The 19,532-nt window shown below is 35.6% G+C and overlaps 1 protein-coding gene across 4 annotated transcripts in view; it reads left to right on the top strand.

The window, feature by feature from the left end:
• Window positions 1-11,886, top strand: part of PPP2R2A (protein phosphatase 2 regulatory subunit Balpha) — an 83,338-nt gene extending 71,452 nt beyond the window's left edge. For all 4 annotated transcript variants that reach the window (XM_029201488.1, XM_029201489.1, XM_029201490.1 and 1 more), the window contains 6 exons: window positions 1,507-1,619; window positions 2,339-2,516; window positions 4,529-4,693; window positions 5,619-5,788; window positions 8,284-8,375; window positions 10,888-11,886. In XM_029201488.1, the coding sequence (XP_029057321.1) occupies window positions 1,507-1,619; window positions 2,339-2,516; window positions 4,529-4,693; window positions 5,619-5,788; window positions 8,284-8,375; window positions 10,888-11,167 (998 nt within the window). In that variant the 3' untranslated portion in view covers window positions 11,168-11,886. The remainder of the gene's footprint in view (window positions 1-1,506; window positions 1,620-2,338; window positions 2,517-4,528; window positions 4,694-5,618; window positions 5,789-8,283; window positions 8,376-10,887) is intronic.
• Window positions 11,887-19,532: the final 7,646 nt, after the last annotated feature.

The raw sequence follows: 19,532 nt of genomic DNA, 5'->3' as shown, positions 1-19,532 counted from the left end.
AAGAATGTGATACTTTTATAAGTGTAGTTTCAGGATTGTAACACAAAGTATAATATTAAATAAGCGTGCTTGAGTCCATAGTGATATAAATGGTTGATTGAATAAATAAGTGGGGAGAAGGAACGCTTGTTACAAAGGAGAATTACAAATAATATGTGGACAGATATTCCTCCGTGCAGGGACTGTAACTTAATTGTCCTTTTAAGTGTAGACTGGACTTAGTGACTCACTTCCAAAGAATAGAGTATGGCAATGGGGAAGTAGTGAAACCTGGCAGTTACTGCCTTAACCAAGTGATCAAATCTAACATCACCAGCGGAAAAGTCACGTTGGTGCTATGTATACACTCGCTTCGCCTCTGGGCTCTTCCTAAAAACCCATGATCCCAGTCTGATCATGAGGAAAGAGCAGACATACCCAGTTCAGGGACATTCTACACAGTACCTTGCCACTGCTTCTCAGAACAGTCAGGGTGAAGAAAACTAAGGGAAGTCTGAGAAATTGGTAAAGTCAGAGAGACTAAGGAAGGTTGACAGCTAATACAGTGTTATTTGGATCCTGGAACAGAAAAGAGGCGTTAGTGGAAAACCTGGTGAAATCAGAGTCAAGTCTGGAGTTTAGTTAATCGTAATGTAGAATGTTAATTTCTTAGTTTTAACAAATGTACTGAGGTTGCATAAGATGCTGACATTAGAAGAAACTGGGTGAAGGGTATATGGAAACACTCTGCAACTTCTCTGTAACTCTAAACTTACTTCAAAATTAAAGCTTATTGGGCTTCCCTGGTGGCACAGTGGTTGAGAGTCCGCCTGCCGATGCAGGGGACACAGGTTCATGCCCCGGTCTGGGAAGATCCCACATGCCGTGGAGCGGCTGGGCCCATGAGCCATGGCCACTGAGCCTGCATCGGCAGGCAGATTCTCAACCACTGCGCCACCAGGGAAGCCCCTGTCTTTCTCTTTATGACTTACTTCACTCTGTATGACAGACTCTAGGTCCATCCACTTCATTACAAATAGCTCAATTTCGTTTCTGTTTATGGCTGAGTAATATTCCATTGTATATATGTGCCACATCTTCTTTATCCATTCATCCGATGATGGACACTTAGGTTATTTCCATCTCCTGGCAAAATTAAATATTAAGCATTATATATGTATATGTTTGTATATATGTATAGACATATATGTGTTTATATGTACATAAATATACAATTTTTTCCCTTTAGGTTTAATTATTTTTGAAGGATAAGGACCTGGCTGTGACTTGATTTTAATATCAAATGGAATTTTACAAGTGCCATTAACATAAATGTGCGATTTCTGTACTGTTTTTCTGTGTATGGATGTTTTTATTCATCTGGTAGTAGGAAATTTGTTTTCTATTAAGTCAGATCACGGATTTTATTCTTGGGATACGAAATGGTGTGTTTAAATATATCTTAAAGTGTTCTTCTTCTATCAGTTTTAATCTTTTTTTTGAGGACTTTCTTTATTTTCTCCCCAGATAAAACAATAAAATTATGGAAAATCAGTGAAAGGGACAAAAGACCAGAAGGGTATAACTTGAAAGAGGAAGATGGAAGGTATAGAGATCCTACTACAGTCACTACACTACGTGTAAGTACATTAAAAAAAAAAAAACGTTCTAATTCTGATGAATAACGTTTTGTATTCCTGTTATATATTATAGATACTCAGCAGAACATCAATAGGAATAATTACAGTCTGCTCTTTCCCAAGATTCGGTAACCAGATAGAACATTAATAACTCAAATTTTAAACAGACCCTGATCTACAGAGAGGTTTCACTGTGGTCAGGGGCTGAACCAGGACTCAGCACAAGCCTGTGTTTTATACTGTGCCACCATACTCTCCTTTGCTCTTGTGGTTTGATTGTTAGAAGGTTAAGTTTCAAGGTTAACTTTCTTTGGAGATCAAAAAAAGTAGAAATGGACTAAATCTTCTAGTGCAATTAAAAAAATACCAAGAATTAGATGCTTTGGGCTAATTTCCTTTTTAGCCACTTTAAATTATAAACATTTATTAGCGTTGCAAGTCTTTCAAGCAAAAGATTAAAACTGGGAAAAACTGCAAATTCTCATAGTACTGCTATCTGTAAAAGAAGGTAAATTTTCCAGATTTTTCATTTTTCTTCCCATTTTAACACTTTAAATAAGCAGTCAAACATCAGTTGCTTTATAAAACTAAATCTGTGTAATATTATATTGTTTTATGTTCCCTCAAAAACTGGAGTAATGAAGTATTCTGGACCTTCAGTGCTTTTGTAAACAATAAACATTTTGTAATCAACGGTTTTTCATGTGTCTTGTTGACAGGTGCCGGTCTTTAGGCCCATGGATCTAATGGTTGAGGCCAGTCCACGAAGAATATTTGCCAATGCTCATACATATCACATCAACTCAATTTCTATTAATAGTGATTACGAAACGTATTTATCTGCAGATGATTTGCGGATTAATCTTTGGCACCTGGAAATTACAGACAGGAGTTTTAGTATCCATTTGGTTTCTTTTTTTTGGTGTTTGGTAAAGAATGCATGTTGTGCCCATACTGGATTTATTTCATCTCTCCTTAGTGTGTTTTGATTCTTTTTACAGTAGCTTCTTACTTTATACCATTTTTTCTTTGTGTTTAAGTGATTAAACACTGGCTGAAGTTATTTGATAAAAAGCATAATGTATCAATTTAAAAATTAGATTCTTAGAATTTTAAGGAATTCATCTGTTTGTACCTATGAAAATAGAAAATTTTTTAAATAGCTGTTTCTTGTAACAGAAACAAATATGTGGAGTATTCTTTTTTGTTTTTTTTGTGTTTTTTTGCAGTACGTGGGCCTTTCACTGTTGTGGCCTCTCCCGTTGCGGAGCGCAGGCTCAGCGGCCATGGCTCATGGGCCCAGCCGCTCCGCGGCATGTGGGATCTTCCCGGACCGGGGCATGAACCCGTGTCCCCTGCATCGGCAGGCGGACTCTCAACCACTGCGCCACCAGGGAAGCCCTGGAGTATTATTCTTAAAAAATGTTTTTAATTATAAAAATAAGATTGGAAAAAGAAATTCATACAAGTCATGATGCATGGCAGTATAAATACTTTCCCAAACCTCATTTTCATTGTTTATGTTATCCTCCTGAAATTTTTCTGTGCATATACAAGTGTGTGATATATGAGATACATACACACACATATACTATATACATATAAATATAGAAATGTATATGTTTGTTTTTAAGTTCTTGATAAATGTTAGTTATTATAACTAGTATTAATATATGTCTTTCCAAATAGGTATCATTTGAAAAATTAACACTCTACTATTATTCATACTCTACCAATACAGGCACACCTGTAGTGGTGGCTGCTGAAGGGTGGAGGAGCTGTGGCAACTTCTTTGAAATAAGACAACAGCGAAGTTTGCCACGTCAGTTTTGACTCTTCCTTTCATGAATGATTTCTCTGTAGTCTGCGGTGCTGTTTTGACAGCATTTCACCCACAGTAGAACTTCCCTTCAGAACTGGAGTCAGTACCCTCAAACCTTGCTGCTGCTTTATCAACTAAGTTTATGTAATGTTCTAAGCCCTTGGTTGTCCTTTCAACAATTGACTAAATTCACCATCTTGTGGGCACAGTTCATGGCACCCCAAAACAATTACAATAGTGACATCAAAGATCACAGATCACCATAACAAATGTAATAATAATGTAAAAGTTTGAAATATTGTGATAATAACCAAAATGTGACAGAGACACAAAGTGAGCAAATGCAGTTGGAAAAATGGCGCTGATAGACTTGCTAGATGCAGGGTTGCTACAAAACTTCAATTAAAAAAAAAATGCAGTATCTGTGAAGCTCAATAAAAGCGAAGCACAATGAAATGAGGTATGTTTATAGTGTATAAAAGAGCCTGTTTTCCTATACCTTTAGCAGTCTAGTTAGTGAAAACTTCTCGTTTTGATTCACTTCTTTCATCCTGAGTAGATTTGAGCATGTTTTCATATTTATCAACCACTTATATTTCTTTTTGTTCTTTTCCATATTTTTTCGTTGGATTTGCCTATATTCTTATTGGAATTTCTTTGTTTTTAAAGCACCTTTTCGACATCAAGTAAATCAGCTCCATTGTTTGTGTGTGAACAGTTTGCCTTTTTTGCCGCTGTACAGATTTTTCCTTTTGTTTTGTTTGGAGTGTACACTAAGTTCTTAATATTTAGGAAGATGGTGTGTCAGTCTTTTTCTTATGGCTTCTGGGGTTTGTATCATACTCAGAAAAAAAAGACCTCTACATTCTAAGGTGATTTAAAATTCACCCGTGTTTTCGTCTCAGACTTTTTTTCAAGCATTAAGAGTTTTGATCCCTCTGGGATTTATACTCATGTAAGTAGTAATATGCAGTTTAGAATTAGTAAAATGCAGCTTAAGTCTATGAATGAATTTTAGATTTGAAAAACATAAAATTATGCTTGACCTTTTTTCTAAGTGGAAATTCCTTAATAAAATGCTGTCCAGATATTGTGGATATCAAGCCTGCCAATATGGAGGAGCTGACAGAGGTGATTACAGCAGCGGAATTCCATCCAAACAGTTGTAACACATTTGTATACAGCAGCAGTAAAGGAACTATTCGGTTATGTGACATGAGGGCATCCGCCCTCTGTGATAGGCATTCTAAACGTAAGTTTATTGCATCTTGTTTTCAAATGATAACATTTTCTGTTTGTCCTCAGACATGGTAACTACATTTACATAGGTTTACAAGTCTTAAACCTCCTGTTCCCTTTGGTAAGCTGTCTGACTCGACATGAGGGATTATAGGTTATTCTACTGGAAGAGCATAGAAGGCTGTCTTGGGGGCATGTCTGTTGAGTCCCAGTGGATGTATTTTTAATGGAATGCTATTCCTTGGGAACTTGAGTTGGGTTCTCCAGTCGTGTATTCAAGTAGAGCAGTTCCTTTCTTCCCTGCCTCCCTTCTCTCTTTTGTTCCCTCCCCTCCTTTCTTCCTTTATGTTTTGAGCTTCCTAGGAAGATTTCTTCTGAGATGGGGTTTCTTTGGCTTAAACAAGTTTGAAAAGTACCAGGTTAAAAAAATTAAAGGATTGCATTATTCTTATCTTCAAGTTGTTGAAGATTTTAAAAACTCATTAAGATTGGTACATGCTGCTTATCAAAATAATTTTACCAGGCCACTAAAAAAATAAAATGCGGGTATGAGTTGGAATGGTGAGGATGGTGTGTTTCTCATGGTGACAGTACAGGCAAAGTCAGTGAGGTATATGCAGGACCTCAGATTGGTGCACTGAAGTCAGACATCTTGAGTGAGTCTGGTTCTGCTGAATTAGCCAAATGACTCTGGAAGGTGCTGTGCTACATACGTCCTTTTGCATCTTCAACTTCAGTACTAAGTCACTCTCATTCTCTTAAGAAACTCTCAGGGAGGGTATGTTCTTATAGCCAGAGAGATGTTTTTCGGTTCTTTATTACCCTGCCATTTTTAGCTCACTCTTAGGAAGTTGATGAATGGTGTTTTGAGTGAATGCTTTGTCCAAGCCAGAATATTTACAAATTACCCTCAGCCCTCCTATTTTGCTTGTTTTTAGTGTTTGAAGAACCTGAAGATCCGAGTAACAGGTCTTTTTTTTCTGAAATCATCTCTTCAATTTCTGATGTAAAATTCAGCCATAGTGGTCGATATATGATGACTAGAGACTATTTGTCAGTCAAAATTTGGGACTTAAATATGGAAAACAGGCCTGTGGAAACATACCAGGTATTTGCAATTTTTTCTTTCAGTGAGTATATAACCTGTTTACTTACTTTTAAGTGTTTATAGAGAAGGATTTTGTACTATGTGTTAATCCCAGTACAGTGCAGTGCGTGTTCACCATGAGGCTTTTTCCTTCAGAGATCCATGAGTACACTGCCTTTGCTTATGTTAAATTTATATATACTTTTATAGGTTGTGTTTGTGTATTCAGTTTTAAAGTGTAAAGCTACCAGTTTGGTTCGGTAATAACTTTTTTCCCCTGTTATCTACATTTAAAGTGAGGATGGAATTACGGTCTCTATCAAGGTCTGGGGGAAGAGGATTGGGGAGAATGGTCAGTCCTAGTCGAGGTGTCCTGGATGGAGTCTGGATCGTGCTAGTTGAACTAGAGCTTAGCTTTGGTGTGCCCAGTCAAGTGAACTGGCATTCTCCTTTTGGCTAATAACTGTTGTCTTAACCTAAAGGAGAAGGACTTGTGAGAACCCAGCAGACAGCTTTAGGAGCTGCCTTTCTGTTGTAGGATGTCAGTTTGGATTCTCTTCTTGTCAGCCAAGCCACTACCGTGGATCCCTTTCTTCTGGAGAAGAGAATGAAGATGTGCACAGCTGGGAACAGGGTCGGGGGGCCAGTAGAAACCTGTGTTATGCCCTAAGCTGCAGTGTAGAAAACATTTAACACTGCTTTAGGAACACAGAATTTATAAATGGTACCTTCTTTACATTGTATGTTCTCAATAAAATTAGAAGGATGTTTCTCAAACTTTTTAATCCTCTTTGACAAACATGAACCACTTAAGAGTCTCCTTAATGGTATTTGAAATTTCAAAATAAATGCTACATTGAAACAACAAAGGGATACAATACTGCTTTGTTTTTAAATTACATTTGTGTAACTGCCGAGATTCTGATCTATCTCCTAGTGATCTGCACCACCATCACTATCACCACCACCACCCCATTCCCACTGAGAATAATTGGTCTGAACCTTAACTTCATTCTCTTACATTGTTTGGTGAGAAACCCTGTATGTGCACTCTAAAACTTGGCTGAATTATCATGATTTACCTGTTTTACCTGATTTGCAGTTTTTCTACCTATGCTGTACTAGATTAGTGATTGGGAGTAGAGTCACATCATGCTCAAATGTAGCATATGCAGATTCAGCTACTATTGAATATATGTAATTGAAATGGACAGTTAAAGTGACTTTAGGTTGTTTCATAGAGAATTCTAAGCATTGAGAAGGTACCTACTCTTTTTAAAAATTTTATTTATTTATGGCTGCATTGGGTCTTCGTTGCTGCACGTGGGCTTTCTCTAGTTGCGGCGAGAGGGGGCTACACTTTGTTGCGGTGCGTGGGCTTCTCATTGCAGTGGCTTCTCTTGTTGCGGAGCATGGGCTCTAGGCGCGCGGGCTTCAGTAGTTGTGGCACGTGGGCTCAGTAGTTGTGGCTTGTGGGCTCTAGAGTGCAGGCTCAGTAGTTGTGGCGCATGGGCTTAGTTGCTCCGCAGCATGTGGGATCTTCCTGGACCAGGGCTTGAACCTGTGTCCCCTGCATTGGCAGGCGGATTCTTAACCACCGTGCCATCAGGGAAGTCCCAAGGTACCTACTCTTTTCTATCATTACTTCTTTTTAAGGTTCCCTTTAAGTAAAAAAGAATAGTGAGACAGAAACTTGTTTTTCTTCCTTATGATCACAACAAATACTTTGGAACTGTCCTTTGTAATTTAGTAATATTAATATAGAATTGTATCATTTCTCAGAATACTTTTTATGTAACTTATTTTCTAGTTGATCCCTTTGTGAAATACTAGTGAGTAAACATAGAATTATACTTCAAAAAACAGAGCTACATTTTCATTATCTTTGGATATTGTATAAGTAATAACAAGTATATCAAATATTTCCGTAACACATACCTGGAATAACCATATAATTTATCACCAAACTAGGGCAGGGTCATGCAATGCATAACGTATGCACTTAATAAGGTATTATAGGCTTCAGTTATTTATGCCCCAAAAATGGTAGTTAAAAAGGAAATAAAGCCACAGTATTGCATGTTTTTTATCAACAATTAATGGGCTGAAAATCAAGTGTTAGCAAATTCAAATATTGCTATAATATTCTTTAATTAGTCTCTTATCTGTGCCAGTTTTAAATGTTTTCTGGCCTAAATATTTCAGTCGAGCTTGTAAAGAGTACATGTGCCATGCCCAGAAGGGTATTTTTCTCTATTGTACGAGAGGAAAATGTGTGTTCATGGAAGGCGGATCAGATGTCTGTGAAAGGATAAAATACCTTTACTGTTTCTCAGAGAACTGAGTTTTTTTGTTTGTTTGTTTTAAGAATTGAGTTTTAATGAGACTAAAAGGTATGTATACATGTTTGTATATGCCTTAAAAATATATAGATTTGTTAAACCATTTTCTAATTTCAAGAGCAGCAGATCTTAAGGTGTAAGCTAAGTATACATATATATTTGTTTTTTCCCCAGGTGCATGAATACCTCAGAAGTAAACTTTGTTCACTATATGAAAATGACTGCATATTTGACAAATTTGAATGTTGTTGGAATGGATCTGACAGGTAAATTGATTTTAATTTGAACTGAACCCCTTATTCAAATTGAATTTCATTAGAGGAGAGAAATTTACTATTTCACTCCTAGTATGGTTGCTACATTTACTAACGGCCAACCTGTCTTTAAACTGACATAAATTACATTTACCAACTTCATTTTCCCTAGGGTTTCCTTGAAATAAATTTAGTAATCTTACAGCAGTATTGGCAGATAAAAATTAAACATTATGTTTCACTAGTAAATGTGAAAGTATCCCAAAAAATTCTAGATATATTACGATATAAATTTTAAACTTTACCTTTTATGAACCAGATCAATCACATTTTTGACGTGCCAGTGGTTGAAATGGTGAAATTTCAGTTTGGTTGTTACTTTGCTATTAAATTGTTTTTAGAAATATTTAGGCAGTAGATACTTCATTTGCAGCGTTACACACTGGTTTTTCCAGGTACTACATTAATACCTCATAGAAGAGAAGAGGTAATTACCATGTATTATTTTAACCATATTACCATGAGTAATTAAGCTTTTTATAATCCACAACTTCATCAAAATGTGTACCATTATTTCGAAGGATAAATAAGTCTTAATCATTCCATTTTTAAATGTCAGTATTTATTTATTATGTTCCAATAGAACAGACAATAGTAAAAGAAAACATAATTCTGGAATTATTAAACTTGCTTTCAAGGTACTCGTTAATGAGTATTCAACAATAGTTTTAAGTCAGGTTTCATGGTGCTTTTGAATATAATAGAACTTGGATAATTTATCTTTTGTCTGATTTTTAAAATTGTTTTTATCTGATTATAATATGAGGCCCTGTAGGCTGGCCACAGCACACCTGGAGTAGGAGCAAGCAGGCTTCGTCTCTGAATGCCACTGCTCACCCGAGGCGTCAAGGAGACAGGAAAGGGAAGGCGACACTGGTGGAGCAGGATATGGCACAGTGCTACGACCAGCTCGTCCTCGTAGTGTTTAAACGTCGTGTTCCATTGTCAGGAAAACTTGTTTATTTCCCTTAACATAAAAAAATTTTTTTTGAAAGACTCTCCTATATAATGACAGTATAGGCATCTAAAGCAGAAAAATTTGCATTGATGCAGTACTGCTGTCTAATCCACAGATCCCCATAAATAACACGAGTTCTCTCAATGATGTCCTTTCTAGCAGAGAAAAAAAATCTGGTATCCAATCCAAAAGTATATGTTTCATTTAATTTTCACATCTCATTAGCCTCCTTTAATCTGGAAAAGTTCTTCATTCTTCCCTTGTCTTTCATGACTTTGGCTTTTTTGAAAACCACAGGCAATTTATTTTGTAGAATTTTCCTTAATTTGAGTGTTGTCTAATATTCTCTCGTGTTTAGATTCCAGTTATACATTTTTGGCAAGAATACCACAGAAATGCTGGCTAACAACACCTTTTAAAATAGCATAGACTAGGTGCCCTAATCCATTAAAACCTCACAAGTTCAGCTAACATGGGGATGCCAGTCTAAACTACAGAAATTATTTTAAAAGAAATACAGTTTTATTACCTTCAGGACTATGCACCGACCTGAGTTTGGTTAAAATGTTGTGAAGTGTCCTTTGGGAGAATTGACATTAATGAATAGGTCATAATCATTTGTATTTAATATGTGACCCTGTATAATGTATAATATTTGTAAGTATTCAGAGATGTTTTCAAGCATTACCTTAAACAGTTCCCGGTGTCCTATAATCTTATTTACAATAATAATTTAAACCATGTGGGAAGGATGTAAGTAATTTATTAATGGTTTCAAACATGTGAGTTTTGCTCATTGGGCTGCTTAGCAGATGTTGAGCCGTGACGGATGGCGAGTAGGACTGACAGAGAAATCGTCTTAGGTTAATAGGCAAGAATGTGGTGCCCCTGCAAAATGATACTATTAAAAATATTTGTCAAAAAATACTTGCTTAAAATATATTTAGTGTTATAGGTTAAATGATTTTCTGTTAATAAGTTGTATATGCTACTTTCTTTATATACTCTGAAGCAGATTTCTTATAAGCATACATAAGATGTTATTGTCTGAACCAGACAGTGTCCTGGGGACATAAATAGCTTATAATGTAAATCATAAAATAAAGCATTGGTTTCTTACAGAAAGCTGTATACCATCGTTTTGTTTTATTTTGTTGTTGGTTGGTTGGTTGGTAGAAGCTGGCTGGTCTAGTTGGTTGCATAGACTGAAGTTGCAAAAATACTCAACTAAGATAATTCAGTACTACTTACAAGCTTTACTTGAGGATGCTTTCAACTTTGCTGACAGTTTTGGTAGTCATGAAAAGGGGTCATTAATAGAAAATCAAGTTTACTAATACTATATTCCTAGTTTATTCCAGTGATTGTTCCCTGGGTTGGTGTCAGCCGCCCCCTCCTTAAATCCAGATCTGCTTGAAGTAGCTCTTTCTTTGGAGTACTAGGCAAGGTTTCACCATTGAAAACTAATGTTCATTATTTGACTGAGTGCTCTGTCTACTTTTACAGTGTTGTCATGACTGGATCTTACAATAATTTCTTCAGAATGTTTGACCGGAACACAAAGCGAGACATAACCCTAGAAGCATCACGGGAAAACAATAAACCTCGCACAGTTCTGAAGCCACGCAAAGTGTGTGCAAGTGGCAAGCGAAAGAAAGATGAAATAAGCGTTGACAGCCTAGACTTCAACAAGAAAATACTTCATACAGCCTGGCACCCCAAGGAGAATATCATTGCTGTAGCTACTACAAACAATCTGTATATATTTCAAGACAAAGTGAATTAGGGTTGGCATTTTTAGCAGAAGAGCCCACTTCCTGCTTAGTTGAGATAGTTGAATCTAGCATTCATACTTAAAAAAGAGAGGTCCATTGTGGCGCCCCTTTTCCAGTGTTTGACAATGTGCCATTCGACAACACATTTTTAATAGCTACATGGAGAAAGCTCTGTGGATTCCTCACTGTGGTGTTCTCCATGTCTGCTAGCCATTTAGGTAAGGGTAGGGCACTTTTAATTTAAATGACTTCTTGCACCATCTTGCCTAATGGACTAGATTGGACTGTATCAACATTGATTTACTCCACTTTTTATGCCTTCCATTGTGATGACGTCAAACACAAGTGAAAGCCTTCAGTCATGCTTATGGGATTTAATTGTGTATCCTCATTACTGTATCATTTGTGGGGTACACCCCTCCCCCCTTTTTTAAATTAAATACAGCTCATTCTTACTGTGGCTTGTAGCATTCCTCCTCTTCTGGCCTCCTGGACTCTTCCCCTTCATCTCTCTTACCCTTGCCCCTCCACCCAGTCTTGGTGGTGGTATAAAAAAGGAAAGAACGAAAGCACACAAAACGAGTCAGTTTGGGGTCAGTGGTAAAGGGGTTATATGTTGCGAACAAATGTTTTAATAACAGTTGGCTGTAATCACTCCTTGCCATGTCTGGCACTGAAAATAAGGAAAAAAAAAAACTACTACTGAATAAAAGTGACAAAGAATGGAGAATCTGGTTTTCTTTTTCTTTTTAATCTACCCCTTTAAGCCAATATTTTGTGTCATAGCTTTGGGTGCAGTGAAATGAAATGAGGTTCCATTGTTTTATGGGTATTTTTGTTAATTATTTTTAACAAGTGTTCTTTTACATGGAGGAGAGGTATTGGTTCTGTATGAACATGTTTTGACTATATATTGATATTACTAAGGATATCATGATCTATACATGCTACTAGATTTTTTTTTTTTACTGTAGTTATAAGGGTATTGGATACATTGTATCTACACTTAATTCATTATCTGTTAATGAAACTGTTGTAAATGGGAACCAAATTTGTAGAACTTCATTTTTAAAGACTTCACAGTGCTTAATTTCATTTTTGTGTTACTAAATACTAAGTCAAAGTCTTAAAGTTTTTAAACAAGTTAAAACTTTTTTTATCAGTCAGTCATAAAACTATAACATAAAACTATCCTCAAGTGATTTACATAGATAAAATGGACACTGCACTAAATTTTTTTTTGTATTTTACTGCTATCAAATCTGAATGAAATGTACTTTGTCATAGATGTTTTTCTTTTATTTTTGGTTTTCCAAAGCTATTAATGTTAAAGACAAACTTTAAAGGTACAGTGTTCCAAAAGTGCTTAATGGATTCCAACAGCTGCCTCAAATAAAAATTTAGTAATATGTATATGACTACATTTTCCCTAAATGGTGATACCTTATCCAAAGATGAAGAGTACCCCTATTTTTAATAGGTAGAATGAACCTTTGTGTCAGTCTTGCAGAAGCTTTAATGGAGAAAGAATGACCTTTATTTTTCAAAGATAAATGAGTAGGCATTTATATTAGAGAATGGTAGTATGTTTTGGTTGAGCAGTAATATACAACCTTGAATTTTAGAGGACTCTGAGTGCTTCTTATTATTTGTCCACTACCTTATTGTTCTCTTCTCACCAATGAAAAATGATTAAAGAATTCCACCATAATTCCCTCTACACTTATACAGATATTATGTCTTGTAAGTTAACATTTTTAGCACACAGGAGAAATTATATGTAATAAAATTACTGTATCTTTTGGACTTAACAAATTTGAATTTGTGTTTAAACACTTTGATTATATGTCTGATAATTCTTAAAATAATGGCACTTTTACTAATTTATTTGGGGATCTTGGGTACATTCATAACTTGTGTTTTTCTTCATGCTTGACTTGGAAGTGGGCTATTCCCCTGCCATGAGCAGATCAGGCAGTTTTCCAGAAGATCTTCTTGGGAGATTGCTTCCCTAAAGTTTGGGTGTAGGTATTAAAATAACACCATCAAACAGCTCTTGGAAATTGTTCTTTCATTTAGCAGTAGCTATGACGATTCTCATCCATGACACTAAGGGTTAGTTTTATATATTTAAGAGAGAAACATTGCTTAAATTAAAATGCCTCTATAAAGGAATGCTATTATAAATTATTATAACAATATTCTCAAGTATCAATTTTTAATTTCTTTGGTGTAGCAAACTATAAGCCCAGCCACTCATGGTCGTGGTTAATCTTTTATAGAATACACTTAGTCTTGTCAAGTTGCTTGTATTCTCTCCTATTCTCTTGACACCTACAAATATATACATATTCTATCCCTCTGTCTTAACCTTTTTGAAAAGTTATGGTAGGAAAAAAAACTTTCATTCTGTTAATCTCTTGATCTTTATTTAGTGGCTGGGCAATAGTTATATAAATCTGTATCTGTATAAACTCATGTTTATATAACTTAACTATTGGATATTAAGCTTTCTTCTGTGAAGCCCTGAGACTTTGGAATAGAAAAGTACATTCACACACTCTTTTTCCTTTCAAATTAAGTGAGGATTTAAAAAACAACCTTCAATGTGAGGATTATTCTGTTCACAGACATTCCTAAGGAAAACTAAAAATAATAAAACTGAGGTTCTTTTAGTTTGTAACAGTATTTATACAAGTAACATGTTGGTTCTTGGAAAATTATTTGTGAAAGCTAAACAGTTACTGATAGAAGTATTTTAGTGAAATTTAAATCATTACCTTGTTGGGGAATACTGCTTCAGCATCTTCTTTCTACCGCATAAAAATTCAAGGGGGGATAGTAATGTGCACTTCTGGAAGAACAAAGCCAAGCCCAACCCCTACCCCTAAGAAAGAAAGAAAAGACAGGTATATGCTAGGTAATAAAGAATCAAGTCAATTTTACTGTAGTATTTGAGAGCATTACTATTTTAGATACTTATCTGTTCAGACGGTTGATAATTAAAGCTTTGTGTGTGTGTGTGAGAGAGACACCATGGTTAAAAGGTTTTTTACACACCCCTCCTCTCCAGAAAGCCTTGGAAACTCGTTCCACTTCATCTTGTAACTGTGCATATAAGGTCAAGACATTATGTCTCACTCTTTGGTGTTAATCAAAAGCTCAGAGAATTTACAAAGTCTTGAGGTTCTCAGATGCTGGTTTTAAGTGTAATGATAAATTGAGTTTTGTCTCCTTGACATGTTATTGCATAATGGTATTGAACTTTGTGACCTACTGTGTAAGAAATGAACGCCCACCTTGCAGGCTTAAAGTTAATAATACGTATGAAAAGGCCCACCTTAGCACGTACCTATAAAAAGGAAGGCACTACAAAATTTAGTTTCCTGCAAAAGGAGCAATTTGGCAAACAAAAATAATTAAACTGGCCTAAAGGGAGAAAGCTAGTATTTATTTACCTTTTAAAAATATTCTGCACTTACGTGAACAACAGCCAGTTATTTGAGGACTTTCCCACTAGGGGACACCAGTTAAGCCTTGACCAACACAATTTTTGTATTTTTGAGAATGCATAAATGAGATTCTGTTTCTATATTGAAAGAGCTTCATTATTAAAAACCAAATTTGGGAACCAGATAAAGGGAAAGTCCGAAGTGTATTTATGCACAAATAAAACCACTATTCAACATGATCCTGGAGTGAGTGATGGAGGGGGAACCCAAATATCAACTATGCTGTCATGGTCATACCTTATGGGACAAGTAGCAAAAATGAAACTGGAAGAGAATTATGAACTGCCCTTTCAGTCATAGATTACTCAGTCTGCCCCCTTCCCCTTGCAAAATCAGATCCTTATGTACCATGTTCACTTTCTCCTTAACAAGGAGACCAGGACTTTCATGTTGCACGTTTATGCTGATTTAACTCTGGAATGTCTAAATTCCTTTAAAAAAAAGTAACTTCTGCCTTCTGAATACATGTTCTTCAGATAGACCAAGAAAAGAAAAAATACCCCAGCAGTTAATCATGCAGAGAAAACTCCCATTCACATTTGTATGAATTTCTTTTGTCCTCTCTCTTCTGGGCATACTTGAAGCCAGATTTCCCCTCTGAATAGCCTCATAATCTGCGGCTGGTCCTTTATTTATTTAACTAGTGCCTGTTACCAAGATTGATGTTTATTTTCATTTTTGCAAGTGGAAATATTGGAATAGTGACCATACATACCAGCCTTGGTGTGTAAGATTTTTAGGATACACTCCTAGAACTGTAATTACTGTATTAAAGGATATGGGTGTATTTAAGATTTGGTACATATTGTCAAATTTCTGTTCCAAAAATGGAAGTTCCATCACAAATACACCCCTATCTTCACACTCTCAATAATGGACAAAAACCTCGTGTTTTATCTTGGTCAATCAGAAAAAGTCAAAAATGGTAACCCAATTTGTGTTTACATGTTTCTAGTCAGATATTATTTTCTATAATCTGGATACCAGACTTTATCACATATGCTTTATAAATATTTTCTCCCAGTATGAGGTTTGTCTTTGCACAGAGCTTTTTGAAGAGCAGAAATTCTTAATTTTCACAGAAGTCCACTTTTTCAACTTTTTCTTTAATGGGTTATGCTTTTGGTGTCATATCTAAGAAATCTGCCTAACTTAAGGTGACAAAAATTTTTAATATTTTTAGAAGTTTAATAGTTTTTAGTTTTTATATTTACGTCTGATTGATTTGAGTTGGTTTTTGTATCTGTTTACATATAAAAATTATATATGTACCATATATAGATTAAGGTTCATTTTTCTTTGCACCTTTATTGAAAATCAGTTGACACAGCATTAGCCTATTTCTGAACTATTCCATTAGTTTATACGTCTGAGCTTTCACCCATACTACACTGCGTGATCACTGTAGCTTTGCATAAGTAATGCAACTATGTTCTTTTTGAAAACTGTTTTGCTAATTTTAGTTCCTTTGCCTTGCTATGTACATTTTAGAATCAGCCTGTTGACAAGAACAAAACCACCTGCTTGGATTTTGATAATGATTGCATTGAATCCATAGACCAGTTCAGGGAGAGTGGACCTCTTAATATTTGTCCTCCAATCCATGAATGCAGCATGTTGCTCCATTTATATAGGTCTTTGATTTCTTTTATCAGTGTTTTTAGATTTTAGCATACAGATCTTGCACATATATTGTTGGTACTTTATGGGGTTTTTTGTGTGTGCTTTTGTAAATGGTACTTTAAAAATTTTCAATTTCCAAAATGTTCATTGCTAATATCTAGATATATGATTGATTTTTGTATTTTGACCTTGTATCCTGACACCTTGCCAGATTCACATATGTAGATTTTTAAAAAGTTTTCTACGTAGTCATGTCTGCAGATTATTATTTATAATAAATGTTTTATTTTTTTCCAGTCTTTCCAGTTTTCCTTTCCAACGCCTTTTATTTCTTTTTCTTGTCTTGCTGCACTGGTTAGACCTTCCAGTATGATGGTGAAAGGAGTGGTGATATCAGACACATCCTTGCCTTGTCACCAGTATTAGGGGGAAAGCATGCAGTCTTTTACCATTAAGTGTATCAGGTGTAGATTTTTGTAGATGGTCTTTATCAGGTTGAGGAAATTCCCTTTTACTCCTAGTTTTCTGAGAGTTCTTAATTATGAATGGATGTTGGATTTTGTCAGATGTTTTTTCTGCATCTATTAAAATGATCATTCTTCGTAAGGTTGACATGGTGAATTACACTGATTTTTAATTGTGGAACCAGTATTTTTGCTTCAAGATTCATGAGAGAGATTGATCTCTAGTTTCCTTACTTTTTAATGTCATTGGTCAGTGTAATACCTCATAAAATGTTTCTCTCCTCACCTATATTATTGAAGATTGTAGATAGAATTCATATAATTTCTTCCTTAAATGTTGGGTAGAATTCACCAGTGATGCCACTTGGGCCTCCTTATTGAAAGGTTGTTATCTGAATTCAATTGTTTTGAAGACATAAAATTACACAAATTATCTATCATTTCTTAAATGAGTTTTGGCAGTTTGCCCTTCAAGGAAATTGTCCATTTCACCTAAGCTGTCACATTTATGGGCACAGTTATTCATAACATTCTCTTATCTTTTGTCTTAGTCTGCTCAGACTACTTTAACAAAATACCATAAACTGGGTTTTCATTTATTATTTCATAGTCAAACCAAAGAGTTATTTATAGTTAGAAAGTCCTTCTCCAACTTAAAATGAGAAAAAGTTACTTTATGTTCATTTTTATGTTTGATGGTTTTATTATGAATCATTTATTCCTTCATTGCATTCTCATTTCTATTAGTGGTGTTCTAATTCTGAACTCCATTAAGGTTATAAGAGGGAAAAATTGTTATAGGTGAAGTATTCACTCCAAAGTATCAAATAATGTGCCCCATTAGCATTAATTAATCTTGATCTATATACATCAATAATTACTTTATTGCTTAAAGGGAACTCAAATGTCATTAAACCAAACTCCTCATTTGAAAGATGACACAATATAAAATTGTTCTGTCAAGGGTCACATTAGCTGTGAGTCACTCTACAAAGAGAACTGTAATATATGTCCCTTTTGAGAACTGAAATGTATTATTTTATTATTCTCTGAATCTCTCAGCAGAGTCCGCGGAATGAAGCACCATAATTTGAAGTTTTCCAAGTGACATTTTGCTTCCTCACAGTATCTTTGAAAACGTTAATTTATTAGCCCCAATCTAGATCAAACTCTTGCTGCCCACAGTTTACTTAGTAACGCCTGAAAGAATCCACTGATCAGGTTATGTAGTTGTTACCTTAAGTGGCAAAGAACAAGGTGGTTAGGATGTGGTGTAATGCCACACCTGGAACCCTGCCAGTCTAAGAAAATATTATAAAGTTCTTTCCTCCTCTTAGCCTCCCTTCACTCTCAACTGGCAGCAAACGATGACCGATCTTGCAGAAAAGTTGATCTGGTCACTGGATGAGAAGGCCTCTCAACAGCTCATTCTTCGATTTATTCTACCATGTTTACTTACTTCTCTTCCTTCTGAAACTACTAAGTTTACACCTCTGCTTTAGACTTAGGGCCAAAATAAGGCAAAATTATTTGTAATTGGGTATGACATGGAATTCATACTCAATATAATTAATAATTATCAAATAGTTTGCAGAGTACATCATGGTTTATGTAGCGCTCTTAGAAACATCCCATTTGATCCCTACTATATCCCTGAGATAGTGAGAGAGGGTTAGTATCCCTGTTCGACCCTTGATCAGGCTCAGAGAGGATGTAACTCGCCCAGTGTCTCACCACTGGTAAGCGTGGACACGGGACCCAGTTTTTCTTACTCTGGGTCCCATGGTTTTTTGTGCTACATTACACACAATGCCTCTCTGAGGTTAAAGACATCTGTATTTTTACTTAATTTCCATTTTATAATGGTAATGACGATGATGATAATTGCACTGTACTAAGGATTTTACATAAATTAATTTTCTCAAAGTAACCTGCCTAGAGCTACACAGCTAGTAAATACTACCCAGTTGGTCATCTCCAGAGCCCACAGTCTTACCACTACTTTAGACTGCCAGTAAAGAAAAAAAAAGTCCATCCACAGTTCTACCTCTCAGAGATCATTTGTTTTGCTTTCATATATACAAAACATGGAGTGCTATTCATACTGTTCTGTAAACTATTTTCACATTATGACCCACATTTTCCCATCACTGATAAGCATTTTCATTTTTAATGACTGTATTACAAGGATATACCATTGCGTATTAAACTGACTTTATTGGCCACATCTAGTTTTTTTTCTAAATTTTTTGTTGCTAATAATGCTGCAATGACTATCCATGTACAGACTCTTTGATTATTTTGTTAGGCCGATTTCCTGAAAGTGAAAGTTCTAGATCAATAGACTATATTTAAAATTTGGATACAAGTATCCACCAGAAAGGGTGTAGACAAAGCTTTGTTAGTGCCACAAGCTTAAGATCCTAATTTATTTTTGTTTGTTTCTTTTGGCCCTGCACCGCATGGCTTGTGGGATCTTAGTTCCCCCACCAGGGATTGAACCCAGGCCCTTAGCAGTGAAAGCTCGGATTCTTAACCACTGGACCTCCAGAGAATTCCCTTAAGATCCTAATTTAGATATCAATATTACAGGTGCCAAAGCAGTTCCCAAAATTATGGATCAGTATGTCCATTTCCTGACTGATTTATATCATTTGGTCCTTATTTTTCCAAAAGCGATAACACTGCAGAGTTCTCAAACTCGATGAAACTTCAGGGATCAAGGCAAAATATTTTCTGCATGATAACAACTGTGGCTCTTTCTCTTGACAGGAAAG

Source organism: Monodon monoceros, unplaced genomic scaffold (assembly GCF_005190385.1).
Source record: "Monodon monoceros isolate NGI ecotype Baffin Bay Population unplaced genomic scaffold, NGI_Narwhal_1 Super_Scaffold_5, whole genome shotgun sequence".
Lineage (NCBI taxonomy): Eukaryota > Metazoa > Chordata > Mammalia > Artiodactyla > Monodontidae > Monodon > Monodon monoceros.
The sequence above is the reverse complement of the archived record's forward strand: the minus strand, read 5'-3'. Positions and strand labels throughout refer to the sequence as shown.